Source organism: Oncorhynchus mykiss, chromosome 21 (assembly GCF_013265735.2).
Source record: "Oncorhynchus mykiss isolate Arlee chromosome 21, USDA_OmykA_1.1, whole genome shotgun sequence".
NCBI lineage: Eukaryota > Metazoa > Chordata > Actinopteri > Salmoniformes > Salmonidae > Oncorhynchus > Oncorhynchus mykiss.
The window spans coordinates 42,632,484-42,655,333 of record NC_048585.1 but is presented as its reverse complement, the minus strand read 5'-3'; the positions used below and the strand labels follow the sequence as shown (position 1 = coordinate 42,655,333).

The window sequence follows — 22,850 nt, the reverse complement described above, 5'->3', positions numbered from 1 at the left end:
TGGCTCATAAAAATTTAATTAATTTAATGTTAAGCATACATTTAGCAGTGTGGTTAGGGTTTAGTTTTTGTGACTGTGGCAACTGTAAATTAGGCAAACGGATTATCCCTCCACAAATTCCGTAAAATTAGGCCTACGCTAAATTATATTCTTCATTTAACTTATTCATCACAAATTGAATGTTGGCCTCACTGGTTCGCTAATATTGTTCACATTTCTTCGCAGTCGCTTATTTGCATGACCTTATACAGAAATGGTTGTACAATAAATATTATCCGCACGTACACGGACCATTAATTCCTACACATTAGTGCACTCTCCAAGTCAATTTCAAGAAAAGGGTTTGTATTATTAGATTTATTTGCAAAAGGGAAGTCAGCATTCCCATTAGAGTCAAACAGCAATGATGTTACAGACGTACATCTCAAGTGTTCTGTAAACTCAATATTTTCAAAAGGCCATGTAAAATTACATTTGTTTTTTGGATAGGTAAGAGAGATGTGTGTTCCTTTGATCTCCCTCGACATGAACATGGGGTCCTTGATATGTAGAATCCTTGGGACGACATTTAAAATGGTTTAAGGTTAGGGTTTAGTGTAAGAACGTCCCAAGGATCCACGTTAGCACTCAGCATGAACATGGTGGGTGTGTCCTAACCAACCGATCTAAGTTTTCTTAGCTAGGTAGCCTTTTAAAATGCCCGAACTCAAATCGCTTCTTTTTCCAAGATGGCGTCGATGAAGGATAGCGATACCGGCCTGTGGCTCCATAATAAACTAGGATCAACAGACGAACTTTGGGCGCCTTCTAGTATTGCTTCACTCCTCACTGTTTCAGTTATCGACAATATACGGTTGTGTTTTTCGAGTTTGTCGCCTCCAGTAAAGCTAAAAATCTTGCTCGGGATGCTGCATCTTCCGAGGCGGACTGTTGATGAGGTGGGTACGCGAGTTGCTATATGACTGACTGAACACTAGTTAGCCACTGCTACTAGTTAGTTTAAATGGGGTTCTGCAGCATGCAGCCTTGGTCGAGTTTCTAACTAACGTTAATATTTCCTGAGTAGGAAGTATATTACACCATGTTTACAATCTAACCGTTTTCAGGGTACACTTATCTAGCTGCATATATATGGCTTAGACTCTTCGCTTAAGGAGACCTGTTCGGAAGAGCCAAGTGTCTACAGCCAAGAGGTAGTTAGCTAGCTAACTGTCGTTTGTTTAGGTTCATTCTGTCCAGTCTCATTTGTTTACCTAACGCACATGGATTGCTTTCACAAACACTAAGTTAACTGTCTAGCCTGACGTGTAACATTGAACCTGTTTGTAGTGTAGTTGTGATTTTTTTTGTTGGTCGTCCGAGAAGCGTTCAAATGCTCAAAACTTCTCGGAGCTTTGTCACTCCAAGTGGATTCGCATGTCTGCCAGGCTGCTTGTGCCATTTTGGAGGGCGTAACCAGCGAGTTAGGTTACAAGTCAAAATTGGGAAACAGCCTTTCAAATGTTTTTTTTTTTTTTTTAAATCGTCTAATAGCTAAACGTTCTATTAACTTTGATACTGTCTCGCTTCTTAACTACAACTTGTTGTAAACCAGGTGCACTACAATTTCTCGACATTGCTTTGTTTACTTATTATATTTCTGTGATGATTAATTGATTGAATTAGCTACCTGTATACATTTATACGTGTCATTTCAATTTCATGACCATAATGCATTACAGGATATGTAGATTTTGTTATCACCGTCACTCACAGTCCCTGCGGCCTACTGTTTGACCATGTATTGGGCATACATCTTTCCCATGTCCCACTGTTCAGAAGCCTGATAGCTGCCATAATTAAACTTGTCCAGCTCCTTATATTGCTGAACTGTGGGACTTTATATCTCCTTCTTGAGGACAGAAGCACAAAACATTGGGCAAGACTGTGTGGGGTCCTCTATGATGTGCTTGGCCTTGTCCCTTGCTCGTCTATCATAGAGGCCTTGAAGTCTCCTGCACTCAACCCCAGTTTTACGGTCCTCCTGAGGATGCCCATGTTAGCTACTGACAGCCCAACAGGCCACGAAACAAAGTCAGCACACACACTATATTGAAGGTGTAGTAGTTGGATGTATTCCATTTCTGTGCCCTGCTCTAACCTCCACCTCCCTCTTATGCCCATATACACCCTGCCCCATGGAGATTCTATAATCGATTTCTTCCTATCAACAGACAGCAATGTATACTGTGAGCCATGTATGCATGTAAAGCCTAAAGACACATGACCATTCCACAAGATTGAATGCTAAAAGTGTATTTTTTTTTATTTATTAATCTTGCTCTACTAACCTCCACAATCACCTCCTTTGACATGCAGATGAAGGAGGCCCTATCAGAGATCATCCAGCTGGCCACGGTGGACTCTGAGCCCTGGGTACTGATGGTGGCAGATATCCTTAAGTCCTTCCCAGAGACAGGCTCTCTCAACCTGGACCTGGAGGAGCAGAACCCTAACGTACAGGACATCTTGGGCGAGCTCCGGGAGAAAGGTGGGTACACTACCATAGGCTAGGGGTCACAAGTCAAGAGTAAAATGAGAGCAGAAGGGGACATTGAGGGTCATGGTTCTAGCTTTACAACTGGAATGACTGTGATTATGTAAACTGTGCTTTGGGAATTTGTAGTATGGAATAGGATGCATGTTCCAGCATTTTGGTGCTGTTCTGACATCACCTGTTGGTTGGCCATCTATCAGAGTCCTACTTTTTCTTTATCACCTGTGAACATGTTAGTGCTTGTGCAGATACTTGTTGGTTGCACCTGCCTGTTTCCTTCACACTTCTGCTTTTGGGGTCTAGGTTTGAGATGCTGTAAAAACGCTTAACTGCTTGTGTAAAAAAGGGCTTTATAAATACATTTGATTGTTCTCCCCCTGCAGTGAGTGAGTGTGAGGCGTCGGCCATGCTCCCTCTGGAGTGCCAGTACCTGAACAAAAGCGCCCTGACCACCCTGGTGGGCCCACTCACGCCTCCCGTCAAACACTTCCAGCTCAAGAGGAAGCCCAAGAGCGCCACCCTCAGGGCAGAGCTGCTGCAGAAATGTAAGAGAAGACACTTAACTCCATCCACCCACCCTGGGTGCATGTCAATAGTCTAAAGTGGCATCCTCGTCATCTTCATCTGGGGCCTAGGAATACTGATCGAGGATCATGTTCCCCCTGTCCATATAATGTTACTCATTATGATCTAAAAGGCAGAGCTTAGATCACAACTCTTACTCTGAAACGCTTAATGAATGTGGCCCCTGATCTGAAAAGCAAAAGTTAAAGCGCTATGGTGGATGCTTACTTGGGAGTTGCTTTCTCTTGTCCATTTGTTTTTCACACGTCAGTGCAGATGAAGGAAAGCAGATGAGAAAGTGAAGCCACTTTAGACTCTTCGGATGGTCCCAGTGCTTTTTCTGTATCAAAAAGGGACTACGGTGGTGGGTGTGGCACGGCCAGCCCATCAGTGCGGCTGAATTCAGTCAAGGCCTTGGGCAAGAATGTTTTTGAGGCCCCCATCTTGGCGGTTGAGAGAATTTCGGTGTTTTAAAGCCAATTTCTTGAAGGAAATTATATGCATTTTTCTTTTCACACATTTTGTTATGGAGTGGAGAGAATTTGATCAGTTAAGCAAATTTCCTGCTAATCAAAATGACTTAAGTTTATTGGTCGCATACACAGATTTGTGGATGTTATCGCAGGTGCAGTGAAATGCTTGTGTTTCTAGCTCAAAGTGCAGAATACCTAACTACACGCAATTTAAAAAGTCCGGACGAAACGTTAGGAACACTTGCTTTGTCCATGACCTAGACGGACCAGGTGAAAGCTATGATCCCTTATGGATGTCACTTGGTAAATCCACTTCCGTAAGTGTAGATGTAGGGGAGGAGACAGGTTTAAAAAAAGGATTTGAGACATCGATTGTCTGTGTGCCATTCAGAGGGTTAATGGGCAAGACCAAAGATTTAAGTGCCTTTGAATGAGGTGTGGTAGTAGGTGCCAGGTGTCAAGAACTGCAGCGCTGCTGGGTTTTTCATGCTCAACAGTTTCCCATGTGTATCAAAAATGGTCCACTACCCAAAGGACATCCAGCCAACTTAACACAACTGTGGGACTCATTGGAGTCAACATGGGCCATCAAGCAACCCTGTGGAATGCTTTCGACACCTTGTAGAATCCATGCTCTGATGGCTTGAGGCTGTTCTGAGGGCAAAAGGGGGTGCAACTCAATATCAGGAATGCATTCCTACGGTTTTGTACACTCATTTGTACACTGGTGTATATGGATATACAAGTCCTTTCCAGAGACTCCTCCCTCAAGCTGGAGCTGAGAGAAAATATTGCAGTTTAAGTAAATTTCCTGCAATTCTATGCATTTTGCCATGGCTAATGTTGTGTCCTTATGCTCAAACATTTGAACAAGTCAATACTTCTGAAATCATCGTTTTAGTCTGGCTTTTACTTTAGTGATTGTTAGTTCTCATATGTATTTAAAGATACAAAGGTCTATCTTTTCTACATACTAAGTTTACGCTGACAGTGTTATTCCATCTTGAAAATAAATGATTTGGACTTAGGCTGCCCGCCCAAGACATTTCTATGCAGAAAAGACCCTGGCTCTCTGTGTTTCCTGTCTCCTGTCCTTTGTAGGGCCCTATAAAATCTCCGTTGTGGAGAACGCAGATGGAATCTAGACCTTAAAATGGAATTCAACAACATTAAAAAATCAATTGAGCTTACTAGGAAATTAACTAAATGTATTGAGCATTCATTCATTTGTTCAAGATTATCATAAGACCTGAACAAAATACGTCAGTGATTCATATTTTCCTTCAACGTTCTGAAGAGGCAAAGGCACAGAAATTCCCGTGTGTGTATGTGCACGCGTTTGTCGAACACTTTGCGTAGCCGTTAGCGATGATGCTAATGTAATGACAGCCGTCTTCTGGTAGATGGAAAGGCTTTCTCAAAAACCTCAATTAAATGTTAGTGGCAATATGTAACTTTTTGCGGCGACCCTACTGAATTCACAAAGAACTGTGAGTTATAGATCTATAATTCTACTTGAAAGCAAGTCTAAGAAGCAGTAGATCTGTTCTCTATGCGATATTCCTGTTTTGGTTTTGCTTTCGGTTTTGTACAATAGCTTCAAACAGCTGACGCAACAATATTTTTAATTGTTGAAAATATATTTCACATTGGTGTAGATGGTACAATGATTCTCTACACTAAAACTGAAATGAGGCAATTAGAGTTCTAGTAACAAGGAAATGGCGGAGCAATTTTTGACTAGATTAACTTTAATTTCAAAGTAGCCAATGTCTACCTGGCAGAATATCATGATTAGTGGCCTTTTGTTTTGCCAACTCTGCAATCACTTGAGTGCTACAGAAACATCGCTAACCAAACAATGGTCTCATAATGGTCTCATGCTGCACTTAAATTAAAGGGTAACTACACCCAAAAATCAAGATTTCTTAGATTTTTCCCAGACCTCATAAGTGTTCTCTTGATGTGGTTTTAAGCATGGTTGTGGATTTAGAACATCATGTTTTAGTTTTTCTATATAAAAAGTGTGATTTAGAGAACCTGAAACTGGGGAAAAACAGAAACCTGTAAAAACAAAACAGAGAAACTGGAATTTGGGGGGAAAACAAAATTAAATCAGGCAAAAAAGACAATATTTTATAGTTTTTATAGTATTTTAATATTTTATATTTTTGTGCTAGTTTAGTGAATGGTCTTTTTCACATTAGTGAATGGTCATGACATGACTCATGTTCATTACAGCACGCACTGGAAAATGAATATGAACGTTTCTTATTGGACAAGTTCATGTAGTCCCTCCCTATTTGTTTTTGTCTGTTTGGTGCCAAATGAACAGCACCCTCTGGTGTATTCACTAGGAATCTAACGGAAGCAAACAGGACGAAACTGAGTGGAACTTTAACTAAATTAGTTGTTTTAAACATTTTCCATTGCAAAATATTTTTGCCTCACGTTCTGTTGTGGTTTCAGCTACAGAGACGGCTCAACAGCTCAAGAAGACAGCGGGAGTGCCTTTCCATGCAAAAGGAAGAGGCCTGGTCAAGAAGATTGACACCACCAGTGAGTTTGACACACACACACACACAGCAATTACAATACTCGTTGTTGCTAAGACTATGCATATGAACACTTACACACACATTCATACCCACGGGTGTCTAATTGGTTGCTGAGATATTATGTTTTATACTCTCCCTTCCAGCACCCCTCAAGGGGATCCCCAAAGCCCCGTTCCGCAGCCCCACCACCCCCAGTATGTTCAGCCCGCCGAGCAACCGCACACCCATAGCCCCCGCACGGACGCCCCTGCGCAAGGAGAGGGGAGTCAAGGTAACTAAGGGGCCTTAACAAGTGACCTTGTTTTCTTTTAAGGGATAGTTCACCCAAAGTACAAAATTACATTGATTTCCTCATCCTGCAAGCAGTCTATGGACAAGGTAAGATCGCAATCCATGCTTTGGTTTTGTTTTCGGACAGTGGCCACACAAGCAAAACCAAAGCATGGATTGCGGTCTAACCTCGTTCATAGGCTGCTTATACAGTAAGGAAACCAATGTCATTTTGTAATAAAAAATATATTTTCACAATAGACAGGAAGCAGGGTTTCCGTTATGAAAATGTGGTGCTGGACATTTGACCAGGAGCATTTTAATTTACCAGACATTTGAGAAATGTACTGGACCCAAATGTATTGGGTGCGTAAACTGATTAGGACGTCCACGCACGGTGCTCAGAATAACCAAAATCACATTTAGATTATGGTAATTCATCTTAACAGAACATGCAACTCCAGGATGCAACGGCGTGCATCCTTGTTCCTGAATTCCGATGCACACTTGGAAGATTTTTAAATAAATGTCCACATTTACTTTTCCTCAGCCAATAAGACGACTAATGAATAGCGAAATCACGGCTGTGTGATCACGCTCTCCGCAGCCGACGTAAGACCTTTAAAACAGGTCAACATCCACAAGGCCGCAGGGATTACCAGGACGTGTACTCCGAGCATACGCTGACCAAGTGGCAAGTGTCTTCACTGACATTTTCAACCTCTTTCTGTCAGTCTGTAATACCAACATGTTTCAAACAGACCACCATAGTCCCTATGCCTGAGGTAACCTGCCTAAATGACTACAGACCCTTAGCACTCACGTCTGTAGCCATGAAGTGCTTTGAAAGGCTGGTCATGGCTCACAACACAAACCCACTTCAATTTGCATACCACCCCAACAGATCCACAGATGCTGCAATCTTTATTGCACTCCGCACTGCCCTTTCCCACCTGGACAAATGGAACACTTATGTGAGATGCTATTCATTGACTACAGCTCAGCGTTCAACACCATTGTGCCCTCAAAGCTCATCAAGAAATCTAAGGACCCTGGGACTAAACACCTCCCTCTGCAACTGGATCCTGGACTTCCTGACAGGCTACCCCCAGGTGGTATGGGTAGGTAACAACACATCCTCCACGCTGATCCTCAACACGTGGGGCCCCTCTGGGGTGTGTGCTCAGTCCCCTCCTGTACTCCCTGTTCACTCACGACTGTACGGCCAGCCACGACTCCAACACCATCAAGTTAGCCGATGACACAACAGTGATAGACCTGATCACCGACAACGAGGGAGGAGGTAAGAGACCTGGCCGTGTGGTACCAGGACAACAACCTTTCCCTCAACGTGATCAAGACAAAGGAGATGATTGTGGACTACAGGAAAAGGAGGACCGAACACGTCCCCATTCTCATCGATGGGGCTGCAGTGGAGCAGGTTGAGAGCTTCAAGTTCCTTGGTGTCCACATCACCAACAAACTATCATGGTCCAAACACACCAAGACAGTCGTGAAGAGGGCACGACAAAGCCTATTCTCCCTCGGGACTGATAAGATTTGGCATGGGTCCTCCGATCCTCAGAAGGTTTTACAGCTGCACCATCTGAGAGCATCCTGACTAGTTGCATCACTGCCTGTGAGAGGAAGTGATGTAGTGTTAGAGGAAGGCCCTAAAAATAGTCAGACTCCAGCCACCCAAGTCACAGACTTCTCTATGCTACCGCACGGCAAGCGGTACCGGAGCACCAAGTCTAGGTCCAAAAGGCTTCTAAACAGCTTCTACCCCCAATCCATAAGACTCCTGAACATCTAATTAAATGGCTACCCAGACTATTTGCATGGCCCTCCTCTTTTACGCTGCTGCTACTCTCTTATCTATGCATAGTCACTTTAATAACTCTACCTACACGTCCATATTACCTCGACTAACCGGTGCCCCCGCACATTGACTCTGTACCAGTACCCGCTGTGTATAGCCTTTGTTACTTTTATTTCTTAGGTATTTTTCTAAAAACTGTATTGCTGGTTAAGGGCTTGTAAGTAAGCATTTCACTCTAAGGTCTACGCTGTTGTATTTGGTGCATGTGACAAATAACATTTGATTATATGTATTTTCATCAATGAATTGGCAAAGCATTATTTAGCAATGGGATTATATATTTTTTTGCAGAATTAAATACATTTTATTTACGTTTTTTTTTTTTTTTTTAATGCCAAAAGCCGGCTATTAACAGAAACCCTGATGGGAAGCTGTATTGAAAGGATTGTCATTTTAAATTGATGGTTCAATGTGTTAAGCGAGTCTGATGTACATTATTGTCTGTTCTTTAGTTGTTAGACATCTCAGAGCTCGATATGGTGGGAGCTGGTAGAGAGGCAAAGAGGAGAAGAAAGACTTTGGGTAAATGCATTTATTAATATTTTTGATCAGTGCATTCGGAAAGTATTCAGGCCCCTGGACTTTTTCCACATTTTGTTATGTTACAGCCTTATTCTAAAATTGCTACTTTTTTTCACCCATCAATCTTCACACTACCCCATAATGACAAAGCAAAAACTGTTTATACATTTTAGCAAATTTATTTAAAAAAATACCCTTTTCAGTACTTTGTTGAAGCATCTTTGACAGCAGTTACATCCTCGTCTTCTTGGGTCTGACGCTAAAAGCTTGGCACAGCTGTATTTGGGGAGTTTCTCCCATTCTTCTCCACAGATCCTCTCAAGCTCTGTCAGGTTGGATGGGAGCGTCGCTGCACAGCTATTTTCAGGTCTCTCCAGAGATGTTCGATTGGGTTCAAGTCCGGGCTCTGGCTGGGCCACTAAAGGACATTCAGAGACTTGACCCAGCGTTGTCTTGGCTGTGTGCTTAGGCTCGTTGTCTTGTTGGAAGGTGAACCTTCACCCCAGTCTGAGGTCCTGAGCACTCTGAAGCAGGTTTTCATCAAGGATCTCTCTGTACTTTGCTCCATTCATCTTTCCCTCAATCCTGACTAGTCTCAGTCCCTGCCGCTGAAAAACATCCCCACAGCGTGATGCTGCCACCACCATGCTTCACCGTAGGGATGGTGCCAGGATTTCTCCAGACTTGACCCTTGGCATTCAGGCAAAAGAGTTCAATCTTGGTTTCATCAGACCAGAGAATCTTGGTTCTCATGGTCAGAGTCCTTTAGGTGTCTTTTGGCAAACTCCAAGTGGACTGTCACGTGCCTTTTACTGAGTAGTGGCTTCCGTCTGGCCACTCTACCATAAAGGCCTGATTGGTGAAGTGCTGCAGAGATGGTTGTCCTTCTGGAAGGTTCTCTCATCTCCAGAGGAACTCTAGAGCTCTGTCAGAGTGACTGTCGGATTCTTGGTCACCTCCCTGACAAAGGCCCTTCTCGTCCGATTGCTCAGTTTGGTCGGGCGGCCAGCTCTAGGAAAAGTCTTAATGGTTCCAAACTTCTATTTAAGAATGATGGAGGCCATTGTGTTCTTGGGGATCTTCAATGTTGCAGAATTTTTTTTGTACCCTTCACCAGATCTGTGCCTCGACACAATCCTGTCTCGGAGCTCTACGGCCAATTCCTTCAACCTCATGGTTTGGTTTTTGCTCTGACATGCACTGTCAACTGTGGGACCTTTTTATATTGACAGGTGTGTGCCTTTCCAAATCCTGTCCAATCAATTTAATTTACCAAAGGTGGACTCCCAAGTTGTAGAAACATCTCGAAGATGATCAATAGCCGGACGCACTTGAGCTCAATTTCGAGTCTCATAGCAAAGGGTCTGAATACTTATGTAAATAAGGTATTTGTTTTTTTATATTTGATAAATGTACAAACATTTCTAAAAACCTGTGTTCGCTTTTTCATTATTGAGTATAGATTGCTAAGGGTTTTTATTTGTTTAATCCATTTTAGAATAAGGCTGTAACGTAACAAAATGTGGAAAAGGTCAAGGTGTCTGAATACTTTCCGAAGGCACTGTATCTCTATCTAGCTAGCAGTCTTCACTATTATTCACCGTCTTTGACTCACTCATCCTTATTGATCTCTTTCTCTCGTGGTACAGAAACAGAGGCTGGGGAGAAAGCTGCGAAAGAGGAGGCTGTGGTGGAGAATGCTACACCAGACTATGCTGCTGGACTGGTGTCTACCCAGGTAGGAAGAGAGACACTCACGCAATTTACAAAGCGGTTATTGAATTGTAACCTATTCCAACGGGTGTTTTCAGAAACTGGGTGCGTTGAACAACGAGAGCGCCCTGCCGTCTACGAGTTACCTGCCTGCTACTCCCAGTATGGTCCCCTCCTCCTCCTACATTCCCAGTTCAGAGACGCAGCCAGGTGAGAGACAACTTCACACACCTAGATATCTGTTACCCTCCATTTGGTCCTATACGAAGTTGGTTTTTGCAATATGGCACGGTTGTAGCATAGAGTAAATAAGCCCTGTACAATTGACAATTAAAGCCTTGTCTGAGCCAGAACGGTCTATAGGGCAGTTTCCTGTTTCTGTAGCGAGGCAGCTTGATTTACAATCCTCGTAGCAGCTTGCCTTTTGATACACCACATGGAATTTTATGTATTGGTTTGACAAACTACCTGGATTGACAAAGTTCTGACAAGATTTCCATCCGTACTTACTCCTATCCAATCTTCTGCACAACCAATTAGCGATTGATAGAGCGATAGTCTCAGATGTCGAAAAACTGAGTCTTCATTCATCCTCTTCTTTCTCTAGCGAATGCGGGCGGTTCAGGGCGCGACGCCCTGCAGTCGGGTCGACAGCCTGAGGAGTCGGCCACGCCCAGCGCTGCCGCCACCACCCTCCCCGGCCAGTTCAAACAAAGGACGCCCATGTACAACGCCGGCAACACGGCTGCCAGCCCCACCGCCCCCGCCTCCCCCAGTACGCCAACCAGCACCCCCGCCAGCAGCAACGGCCCCCCAGCTGCCGCCATTGCCACGCAGCCCGAGACCCCAGCCACACAGCCCCCCGCTACCCCCCAGCCCAGCACGCCCCAGCCCAAAAAGAACCTCTCGCTCACTGTGAGTTGGATAAAGGCATCATTGGGACTCTGTTCCAACATTCGCACCACTATACTACTTAGAATGAAGCGATATATTGAGCATGCATTCTAAGATGAACTTGTGTTACTATGCGAGAATGTTATGCTTACATACAAACACTGACTGTAGAGATTGTTGTTCAGTATTTGTAATGGTGGTTTGGCATGGGATGGTGGTTTTACTTAAGAGTTATGTAGTTTTGTCTTAGTTGAATGCACTGTGACTGTAAGTGACTCTGTATAAGAGCATCTGCTAAAAGTCTAAAATGTAAATGGATGCAGTGTGGTGTGGCGTAATCTCTGTGCCATGTGTTGTGGTCCCCCCCAGAGAGAACAGATGTATGCTGCTCAGGAAATGTTCAAGACCGCTAACAAGGTCACCAGACCAGAGAAGGCTCTCATCCTGGGATTCATGGCCGGATCCAGAGGTACTGTACTGCTTTGTGCAAATACTCCCATTTTCCTAGATGAAGTCCACCTAGCGTGTGAGTTTTGTACTGTTGGAAATTGCAATGTTTTTGTCATAAATAACAGCTTTTTGCAACAGAGAAGAAATATTCCCTCAAGTACAGGGGGAGGCTGCTGAGAGTAGGACGGCTCATAATAAGGGCTGGAACGGAGAAGTGGAATGGCAAATTTCCACGTATTTGATTCCATTCCGCTGATTTACGCTCCAGCCGTTACCACGAGCCCGTCCTCCCCAATTAAGGTGCAACAGACCTGTGCTGGAGTATGTCCACTTAGTGGCATGCTGTATGAGTTTTCAACGTACTAGTAATGCGTGGGTATGTTCAAGTGCTCTGGAGGCGGAGCTGGCTACACACACACACACACACACACACCTTTTAAAACACTCTCGCTCCCCTGCGAGTTCTCCTGCAATGACACACACCAACTACACCTCTACATGTTGGTGTCTCCCCTCCTCCAGAGAACCCGTGTCCGGAGCAGGGCGACATCATCCAGATCAAGCTAAGCGAGCACACCGAGATCCTGCCCAAGGCGGACGGCACGGGCAGCACCACCATGCTGGTGGACACGGTGTTTGAGATGAACTACTCCACAGGACAGTGGACCCGCCTCAAGAAGTACAAACCAATCACCAACACCTCCTGAGGTGGCTGCTGGTCTGCCTGCCGGGACTAAACACACACATATACACATTTACCTACACACGCAGGCCATATCCTACTCAGGTGGCCAGGGACTTGTCATACTCACACACTTGTGCAAATACACATGGGCCAAATCCAGCCCGTGAGAGGGGCTGGGGAGTGGGGGAACAGATCCCTCTTTCTCAAAGTTCCTTCATTGCCAAAAGGCAGGGACCCTCAAGACTCGTTTCCGTTGGTTCGTTTTTCTTTTCTGTTTTAGTTATGTCCCCTCAGATTCCTGAACATTTGTGTGTTAGAAGAGTCCTTATACCTTCTTTTCATAAGATACCTGTCAAGACCTGCTTTACTATGAAAAGGTACAAGCATGCCACAAAATATTACAACTGTCTGTGTTTTTCATTGTGAGAAGGACGTTTACTGTATTCTTCCTACTTCGTCTGAGAAAATGTAAGAAACTAAAGAGCCCAACCCATCAGTGAAAATGTGACGGAGAGAGGGGTGATGGGTTTCCTTTTTGCTGTGAAATTCTGTTTTGAAAAGTTCCGGAGAATGTCTCGTTTTTTTTCCCATCCTTACCAAGAAGGGAAGAAAAATAAAGCGAAAAATGTTCCGATTCCAGGGTGTTAAACAGTCCTTCAGAACCTCTCGCTCTCCTCCTGACTCTACCATTCTATGTCGTAGCTCATGATGACTAGGGTAAAGGTGTTCTTCTATGGTCAAGATTTGTTTCAGAACGTTTTGCTACAGTGTGCACTAACGAATACACCCCAGGGTTGGGGTAAACTCCATTTTGTCAATTCGGGATATGAATTCCTATTCAAGCAAATGATTAATCAGATGAATTCTTTTTAAAAAGTTCTTTACTAATCGAACCAGAAAAATGCACAAAGATCGGAATCAGGTAATACAGTATTCTTGTTCAAAGGGACTGGCTTTTAGGATCCGCATTCCTGTCATTTTGCAAAAGATAAAGAGATTGACATTGGTAGTAAGATCGATCGGAGTGAGTGGGACTTTGATAGTACAAAAGTCAATCATGGCTGACTAGACATTCTTTGTGCCAATAACATTAGCATTCAGTGCAGAACAAGAGCATGGCAGAAAAACAGACATTCATTCTTCAGTGAGAGGTCATTGAACCAAACAGTTCCATTGGGATAAGTGCTGAATAGTGTGTGTACTGTGTGTAAGAGAGAGCTATTCTGAGCACAAGGCTAAGGCTAGTGAACACACCCCTGTATCAGCGGTTAGGGACATACTTCCTTCCAGCGATCTAGGATCAGATTATCCTAAACCCAATTCTACCATTTCCCTATTAAAAATGGTTAAGGACAACCTCTACCTCCATCAGCCAGTGTGGGACACATTCAGCGGGGCAAAACATTTAGATACAAACATGCCTGTGACTTGTAGAATAAGGAATCATGTCGGTTCTATTCATGACATTTCTATCTGCAACGTTTCTCCACCTTTCATACTCAACATGGCCCAGTGGTCCTCAGGTCAGGGCCACTATCCATAAAGCGTCTTCGTGTAGGAGTGCTGATCCAGGATCAGGTCCTCCCTGTTCATGTAACTCGTTTATTTTTATTTAAAAAAGGCCAAACTGATCGTAGATCAGCACTCCTACTCTACAATGCTTTATAGATACAGGCCAGGTCAGACGGCTCCAGGGTCTCTCCAGCCTCCGTAGGTCTTCTCCAGGTAGAGGGCCATGGCTAGGGACAGGCGGTCCTGGAGCTTCCCAGTCACCACCTGCACCCCCAGGGGAAGACCCTCTACACTCAATCCCAGAGGGCACTGGGTCACTGGCAGCCCCAGGACGTTGATGACCCCTGAGGATGGAGGGGGGAGGACAGAGGGATGCAAATGAGAGAGCTTTGGCGTATGTTGTATTCATTCATTCAGTTGTGGTGTACAGACAATTCATTCTGTCACATATTTGTGACTGCAGCCCTAAGCTTTGAATCAATGTGTGATTTGCCTGAAATTTTGAATACCTCGAGTTTTGTTAAGATATGGTTAATAGATTTATCTCCATTTATATTATTAGATATAGTCTTCCAGACCCTCTCACCTGTGTAGGCGAAGTTGAAGGGTGTGAAGAGGGGGTGGTGGTGTTTGGGGGCGAGGTGAGGGTGGGTGGGGTACAGGAGAACACCGTCTGTACCCAACAGCTCCTCAACCTCCTTCTGTAGCTTCTCTTTCTGCTTCAGGATGAAGGGAGAGGGCTTGGATGAGCTGGTAATCTCTACCAAGGCCAGGCCTGGAACACACCAGAGCAACAGAATGACCATGATTCCAGAGATAACACAGATTGATGTACTTAATGTATTGATTAGCCTATACCAGAGATGGGCAACTTTGATGGGGGTGGGGGCCACAAAAGGAGCTGCGGAGGCACGTGGATCTGCGTACCCACATCCATACCCCTCATGACAGCAAAGAGGAAGAATGTACGTTTTAATTTCCTGCAATTCTGTGCCTTTTGCCATGGGGCGTCGAGAAAATGTTGCCATTTTACAACTAATTTCATGCAATTGTACTCATTTTGCCATAGGGTGGAGGCAAATGTTTGCAGTTTTTAATATGATAACCGATGATCAATGGGCCCCTCCCCGGTCAGGAATTTGACCATGCTTACTACATGTTTAGATAGCTGGATGCTAGACTAACTTACCAATGTAAAATAAAAATAGCTGACATGGGCTAATTGAGTGACTGCTAATGCACAACCACGTTTTGACATCGCACGTTGTGTATTCTAAGTCTCAACAATAAGTTGAGACCACAACAGTTTTTTGGGGGGTCAAATTGGTCCGTGGGCCTACAAAAGGAGGGGCTGCCAGTTGCCCATCCCTGACCTATATCATCATGACAAGAGTGGGCCTAAAGATACCATGTTTGACAGTTGACTCAATTGATCAAATGCCATTATAGCTCTGGTTACTAGAATACACCCTGTCTGGAACAATAGATAATATAGATAGGTCTACAGAATCACTGAGTTGACTGGCAACACTTAAAACAAATCACTAGACCCGAAACTACTATTACTTGACAGGATTGTCAATGTGTGTTTGTGTTGTTACCAATAGCAGCCATGGTGTGAGGGGACCTTCCCATCATCCACTTGGCCAGCTCCCACACTGGCCACACCGGCCTCCCTGGTTCCCCCATCAACACTTGGAAGGGTGTGGGGCGCTGCGAGAAACACATACACACACGTATCTACACTGAACAAAAATGTAAAAGAAACACGTAAAGTGTTGGTCCCATGATTCATGAGCTGAAATAAAAGATCCCCCAAAATTTTCCATATGCACAAAAAGCTTATTTCTTTCAAATGTTGTGCACAAATTTGTTTACATCCCTGTTAGTGAGCATTTCTTCTTTGCCAACATAATCCATCTACATGACAGGTTTTGTATATCAAAAAGCTGTTTAAACAGCATGATCATTACTCAGATGCACCTTGTGCTTGGGGCAATAAAAGGGCACTCTAAAATGTGAAGTTTTGTCACACAACTCAATACCACAGATGTCTCAAGTTGAGAGCGTGTGCAATTGGCATGCTGACTGCAGGAATGTCCACCAGAGCTGGTGGAATGTTCATTTCTCTACCGTAAGCTGCCTCCAATGTTGTTTTAGAGAATTTGGCAGTACGTCCAACCTGCCTCACAACCGCAGACCATGTGTATGGCATCGTGTGGTTTGCTGATGTCAATGTTGTTTAAAGAGTGCCCCATGGTGGCAGTGGGGTTATGGGGGCAGGCATAAGCTACAGACAACGAACACAATTGCATTGATGAGTTCCTGAGGCCTATTGTCATGCAGCCATCACCTCATGTTTCAGCATGATAATGCACACCCCATGACGCAAGGATCTGTACACAATTCCTGGAAGCTGAAAATGTCCCAGTTCTTCCATGGCCTGCACACTCACCAGACATGTCAGCAATTGAGCATGCTTGGGATGCTCTGGATCCACGTGTACAACAGCGTGTTCCAGTTTCCGCCAATATCCATCAACTTCGCACAGCCATTGAAGAGGAATGGGACAACTTTACACAGGCCACAACAGCCCGATCAACTCTATGTGAAGGAGATGTGTTACGCTGCATGAGGCAAATGGTGGTAACACCAGATACTGAATGGTTTTCTGATCCACGCCCCTACCTTTTGTTGTTGTTGGTATCTGTGACGAACAGATGCATATCTGTTTTCCCAGTCATGTAAAATTCATAGATTATGGTCTAATGAATGTATTCCAATTGATTGATTAACTCAGTAGAATCTTTGAAATTGTTGCATGTTGCGTTAATATTTTTGTTCAGTATAGTTAGAATGGCAGTACTAGTGAGGCCTCTTAATACCCCCATAAACGCTACCTAATGAAGAAGACCGCAGCAGGTGACCCACCTTGCCCTCCTTGTCGGGGAGCCCCATGTACGTATCCCAGATCTGGAAGCCATATTTGAGCCCAGAGAGACGCACCTCCTGAACCTTGACCCCTAGGTCAGACTCGAGCCGCTCCACCACCTGGTAGAAATACAGATTATGTCTTTGTGAATCTACGTTTGCGCGTGTGTGCGTTGTGGGTCTACTAGGCATTCTACTCACCCTCCTCTGGGCTTGAAGGAGCTGTTCATCTACAGCACTCACCAGAGGAGAGCCTCCATCGTGAGGGATAGAGAAGAAACGCAGGTTCCTCAGATCCACCTCAACGGACAAAGACAATCTGTACAGAGACATGGAGAGGTAGGACAGTTAAACAGGTGCTCAAAATGTCATGGTTTTGATATACACTACATGGCCAAAAGTATGTGGACACCTGTTTGTCAAACATCCAAAAATCAGAGGCATTAATATGAAGTCCCCCCCTTCGCTCCACTCCTCTGGGAAGGCTTTCCACTAGATGTTGGAACATTGCTGCTGGGACTTGCTTTAGGGAGGTCGGGTACTGACGTTGGGCGATTAGGCCTGGCTCGCAGTCAGCTTTCCAATAAATCCCAAAGGTGTTCGATGGAGTTGAGGTCAGGGCTCTGTGCAGGCCACTCAAGTTCTTCCACACTGATCTCTACAAACCTTTTCTGTATGGACCTCGCTTTTTGCACTGCTCCAAACTGTTGCCACAAAGTTGGAAGCACAGAATCGTCTAGAATGTCATTGTATGCTGTAGCTTAAAGATTTCCCTTCACTGGAACTAAAGGGCCTAGCCCGAACCATGAAAAACTGCCCCAGACCATTATCCCTCCACCAAACTTTACAGTTGACACTATACATTGGGGCAGGTAGCATTGTCCTGGCATCCACCAAACCCAGATTTGTCCGGCGAACTGCCAGATGGTGAAGTGTGATTCATCACTCCAGAGTCACATGGCAGCAAATTTACACCACTCCAGCCGACACATGGCATTGCACATGGTGATCTTAGGCTTGTGTGCGGCTGCAAGGCCATGGAAACCCATTTCATGAAGCTCCCGACAAACAGTTATTATGCTGATGTTGCTTCCAGAGGCGGTTTGGAACTCGGTAGTGAGTGTTGCGAAAGAGGATTTTTATGTGTTACACGCTTCAGCACTCAGCGGTCTCGTTCTGTGAAATTGTGTGGCCTACTACTTTGCGGCTGAGCCCTTGTTGCTCCTAGACGGTCCACTGCCAATGTTTGTCTATGGAGATTGCATGGCGGTGTGCTCGATTTTATACACCTTTCAACAACGGGTGAAGCTGAAATAGCCGAACCCACTAATTTGAAGGGTTGTCCACATACTTTTGTGTGTATATATATAGTATAACTTCATAAAACTTAGTTGTGTGGACATGAAACTTCTTTGCATTTTTGTATGCCTGTAAAAACTACCCATGCACCATTGGTAGGTAGTTGTTTCTAGTTAGATGTGTTGAAGCCTTTACTGAGAATACAGTGTTGGGTGTTTTAGTCTGTTAAAGGTGTGATGGGTCGTGTACTTGTGAGCATTGGGTCCAGCCATGATCCTGAGCATGGGCAGAAGGTCCTCAGCATAGCGACACATGGGGCCAGTACTGAGGTAGTCCTCATGACGACCAGAGGCAGGGGGGTACTGACAATCATTAGATATTACACCTACAAATAACACAGGATAAACATGGCCAATTACACACACACAGACACGCGCTAGCATCTACATATACACCAACACACACACCAGGGGTACTCTTTACTTACCTGGTGTGGTTTTATGGCCAAAAACGCCATTGAAGAAGCACGGCATACGGATACTTCCACCGATGTCAGAACCTATCCCGATCACTGATGCTCCACTGCCAAGTATGCTACCCTCTCCACCTGGAGCCCACAGGAAAGGAGGAGGGAAAGAGGAAGAGATTGAGATAGAGAAAGTAAGTAAAGCCTGTCCGAGCCAGAAAGGCCCATAGGGGCAGGAACCTATTTTCTGTTTCTGTCGGTGACGGTAACTTGACATAAGTCATTCATACGTAATATCAGTCCTATTGTTATGGACATCTACCTGTGTTGTTATGACATCAGCACAGCTGTAACACCGTTATGACATACCTTCCCGTGTCATTACCATTTTATAACACCTTACAATGCCACACCTGAGCTGCCGCCTGGTGTCCTCTCCAGGTCATAGGGGTTATTGCAAATGCCGTACAGGTGGTTGTGGGACTCGGACCACATGCAGAGCTCGCTGGAGTTGGTGACCCCCAGGGGGATGGCCCCGGCCCTCTTCAACAGGGCCACGGGAGGGGCGTCCCCCGCTGAAAGGACCCCGCGCCGGGAAACCACACCTGCGGTGTTGGGCATGCCTGGGGGACCAAGGGAACGGGTGGGGAGAAGTTGAACATACAGGTGGAACTGTAAACTAGGACATATTCCGTGACAATTCGACAAATATTTGGAGAGTGCAATGGCTTGGGTCTGTTATGTTTGTGGACGAAGCTGGCAGATAATACAGATGTTCAAAACCGTTTTCATTTGAATAGGGACAGACGCACTTCACCGATGCTCATCTAGTCATCTAATGGGAACATCGTCAAAGACTGTCATGTAAATGTGCCTGATGGTGTTGAGGCAGAGGGAAAGTTGTTGATGGTCGAGTGCTGTTATGGTGAGACCTTGGGACTGTGGAGAGGGTCTGGGTGTGTGTGTGTCTGTGTGCGGGTTAGCTCTACCTATAGCAGTGTTTCTCAACCAAATGGGTACCCTTTTTAATGTTTGCCCTAGTACTAACAGGCCTAAATCACTCATTAAGGCTTGGTGATGAATTGGTAAGTGAAATCAAGTGTGTTGATGCTAGGGCTTTGGTTCCCCAGGACTAGGATTGGATAACACTGACCTATAGGGTAGGCTTACACACTCACCCAGACCCGCTCCCATAGCCTCACTACAGGGTACACAACTACATGAGTAGTACACAGTGTGGGAGAGTACAGGAGAGGATCTAGGTCAGCCATTTTCAAACCTCTGCTTGAGGAACACCCCCAGACGTTTCCCAATTTTAGTTGTAGTCCTGAGCTAGCGCAAGGGCTGGATGATTAGATGACAAGTTGAATCAGGTGTGCTAGTTCTGGAATAGTTCAAATATTGAAACAGCTGGGCGGTCCCCGAGGAGAGGTTTGAGAAAGGATGGTCTAGGTGAGTGTGTAGACCTACCCTGTAGAGCGAAGGCCTCTTTGACAGTGAGGGGGACCCCCAGCAGGGGAAGTCTATCCTCCAGAACATCCTCTCCCCCGGTCTCCTCCTCGATCAGCTTGTCCACCTGGGCTGCCTCTAGCAACGCTGCTGCAAACCTGGAGAGAGGGAGGAGAGGAAAATAGGGAGCAGAGAGAAGGGAGAGGAATAGAGAGAAAAATAAATTAAGAAAGAAAGAAATAGGCATAGTTTAGTTTTGTGTCAGAACATAGTGGAGGTATGGTGAGACGGCAACATGAGATTTGTAACCATATGACATTTAACCAGTCTAGTCCCGGAGTACTTGTACTTGCCTGTCCTGCACCATAGCATTGAGCAGCGGGTTCACCTCCTGAATCCTGTCAATGTAGGCCTGCACCACCTCCACGCTCGACACCTACACCAACCAACATACAGTACAGACAGTAGTGCGCCTGTGTGTGCATCAATTCCAGTCAATTCAGAGTAAACCAATTTCCAATTCAACATTTTCCTAATTGAAAAGCCCTAAAGATGATTGGAATTGCTGTAGTCATAAACTTCCTGAATTGACAATTGGAATGGAATTGACCCCAACCCTGTTTCATAAGGAGACCACAGCACAAGGCTGTAGCCTAAGAGCCTTTTTTTGTTGTTGCTTGATCTGAAAATGTTGTCGCAGACGCCATATGGATGGTGTGGCGCTATTTGCGGAGCCACCAGAGGCACGCAGACGCCATATTGAGCTCCGTACCTTATATATGTGCGCATCTCAAATTGTGTAACAGTGTGGAGGGCTAGGTATAGCTCCGCATTGACATGATTGGTTGTCTAGACACAAACGGACTTCCCTGACAAATTCCTTCACAACAGCTCTGCGCTACTCCGCGATGCAGAAAAAAGTATGAATGCCCTGACTTCTGCGGAGGCCATATAACCGTAAATGCTGCACGGCCAATGCAGAACTCCGATTGACCCTTTATGTAATGGACATGTATGTGCAGAGTGCAGTCACAGCCCAACCGCTCCCAGAGAGCAACGCAGTAGCCTATCATGCAGCAGATTGGCTCTCTATCACTCTTTATCAAGCCGTTGTAGAACCCTGTCCTAAGATTTGGGTATTTTATTAGAATCCCCATTATCTGTGGCAAAAGCAGCAGCAACTCTTCCTGGGGTCCACACATGGTGGATAAATAAGAAGATAGCCCACTCAGGCCTTTTACCATTGGCTGCACCTTTCAGGCCTACGGCACCGGAACCGTACAAGTGGAAGCACTCCGGAAAAGTAGTCTCTCGCGTAAAATAGATTAGAACATATAACCCGGTACCGGGTAGCCTACGGACCTCTCTCCGACGAATCCTTTGCGCGAGCTGCATCGCAGACATCATCAGCAGAGGGTTGGTGACTGGAAGAAGTTTGATTAATCCACGGGACCGCCGTGGAGAGAGGAGCCGAAAGAGCGCAAAGAGCACGCCCATGCACGCACTCAGAATCCATGCCTGGGCCCGTTCTAGCCGGGTCAACGCCATGATCACAGCTTGGTCACCACCACCGCACGAACTGTTTTGACAGCAGGACACTGTCGTCGTCTAACATAACAACTCCCGGCATGCAGCGTGTTATTATGGTTGTTATCTATAAATGGGTTGCAGTTTAAAACCATCCGACCTCGCTATCAGGTCAGCCGTTATCTATTGGACAGATTCACGTTTAAACGGAAAGTGACAACTTTCGCGAGAGTTGTACTTCTCGGTAACCGATTTTAGGTCAACCGTGGCTAAATTTTAAACCGATATGAAGTGTCCAGGTGTGAACAAACAAAAGGTTAATGGTTAACCATTTGCCATCGTGTACTTCGATACGTAGACTATGAGAATAGAAGGCACTGTAAGGTATCAAGCAAACCACATAAAGAAAATAAGTGTGCAACATAGTAGACAACAAATTATTATAGTGACACATCGGTCACAAATCACTTTGCTTAGCATAATCCGCTCTTCTAAGCGAGCGCAATCAACTGTAATTTCTACATTGCACCACGTGGTGGCAGTATTGCTATGAGTAAAAACACGATGCGCACTCTGACAAACTGAGCAGGTAATCACGGGGGAAATAACTGCGCAATGCATGTCAGTGGATTAGGAAACCAAACCCATGAAGTCTGCCTTTTAACCATCAAAAATGCTTTCCACAAATCCACGTTCCAGAATTTCCCTCAATATCTACAGGACTCAAACTGTACTTGGTTTTCTTTTGAATGTGTTATGCTTGTATAGGCTAATTTAGCTGAAATGTCTAGATGCAGCCTAATATTCTAATGTAATTTAACATAATATACAAAAAATACACAAATATGTCAAATGTATTTTTTTTCTAATTCCACCTGATATGGCACATCGCCCTGGGCCATTTGTCTCAGTAGCTTATTGCAAAATCAGAACTTTATATGAATGAAACATGTACATTTTGAAAGATTTTATTGCAATGATTCAGGGAAAACAAAGTGTATACAATATAAACTTCATCTTTAAATATCTGCTAACAACCAATATAAAGGTGTTTGAACTTAATCTACCTTGTGCCTTAACTGAAAATGTTCAGCAGTCATATTGTACTTGTTATATCAA

The 22,850-nt window shown here is 44.7% G+C and overlaps 2 protein-coding genes across 2 annotated transcripts; one reads left to right on the top strand and one right to left on the bottom strand.

The window, feature by feature from the left end:
- The first annotated feature begins 544 nt into the window (after window positions 1-544).
- Window positions 545-13,186, top strand: nelfa (negative elongation factor complex member A). Its single transcript, XM_021577859.2, has 11 exons — window positions 545-938; window positions 2,359-2,530; window positions 2,920-3,081; window positions 6,043-6,132; window positions 6,275-6,402; window positions 8,736-8,805; window positions 10,455-10,543; window positions 10,617-10,728; window positions 11,126-11,433; window positions 11,782-11,881; window positions 12,385-13,186. Exons 1-11 carry the CDS (start codon window positions 729-731, stop codon window positions 12,567-12,569), a joined length of 1,626 nt encoding a protein of 541 aa, XP_021433534.1. The 5' UTR covers window positions 545-728; the 3' UTR covers window positions 12,570-13,186.
- An 866-nt stretch (window positions 13,187-14,052) lies between these two features.
- faah2b (fatty acid amide hydrolase 2b) lies at window positions 14,053-21,941 on the bottom strand. Its single transcript, XM_021577860.2, has 11 exons — window positions 21,567-21,941; window positions 20,558-20,640; window positions 20,226-20,362; window positions 19,169-19,378; window positions 18,777-18,896; window positions 18,539-18,674; window positions 17,192-17,309; window positions 16,991-17,110; window positions 15,661-15,772; window positions 14,646-14,834; window positions 14,053-14,403 (listed from the first exon to the last, which is right to left on the bottom strand). The coding sequence occupies exons 1-11, from the start codon at window positions 21,750-21,752 to the stop codon at window positions 14,228-14,230; spliced, it is 1,587 nt and encodes a 528-aa protein (XP_021433535.1). The 5' UTR covers window positions 21,753-21,941; the 3' UTR covers window positions 14,053-14,227.
- Window positions 21,942-22,850: the final 909 nt, after the last annotated feature.

What these genes read in the sequence shown, in the direction of transcription:
- nelfa (XM_021577859.2), top strand. Translation starts at nt 729, where the DNA reads ATGGCGTCGATGAAGGATAGCGATACCGGCCTGTGGCTCCATAATAAA. An exon ending in CGAGGCGGACTGTTGATGAG is followed by an intron (nt 939 to 2,358) that starts GTGGGTACGCGA and finishes TTTGACATGCAG; the next exon opens with ATGAAGGAGGCCCTATCAGA. An exon ending in GCAAGGAGAGGGGAGTCAAG is followed by an intron (nt 6,403 to 8,735) that starts GTAACTAAGGGG and finishes TCTGTTCTTTAG; the next exon opens with TTGTTAGACATCTCAGAGCT.
- faah2b (XM_021577860.2), bottom strand. Translation starts at nt 21,752, where the DNA reads ATGGCGTTGACCCGGCTAGAACGGGCCCAGGCATGGATTCTGAGTGCG. An exon ending in AAAGGATTCGTCGGAGAGAG is followed by an intron (nt 20,641 to 21,566) that starts GTCCGTAGGCTA and finishes TGGTTGGTGTAG; the next exon opens with GTGTCGAGCGTGGAGGTGGT. An exon ending in AGAGGCCTTCGCTCTACAGG is followed by an intron (nt 19,379 to 20,225) that starts GTAGGTCTACAC and finishes TTGGTCCCCCAG; the next exon opens with GCATGCCCAACACCGCAGGT.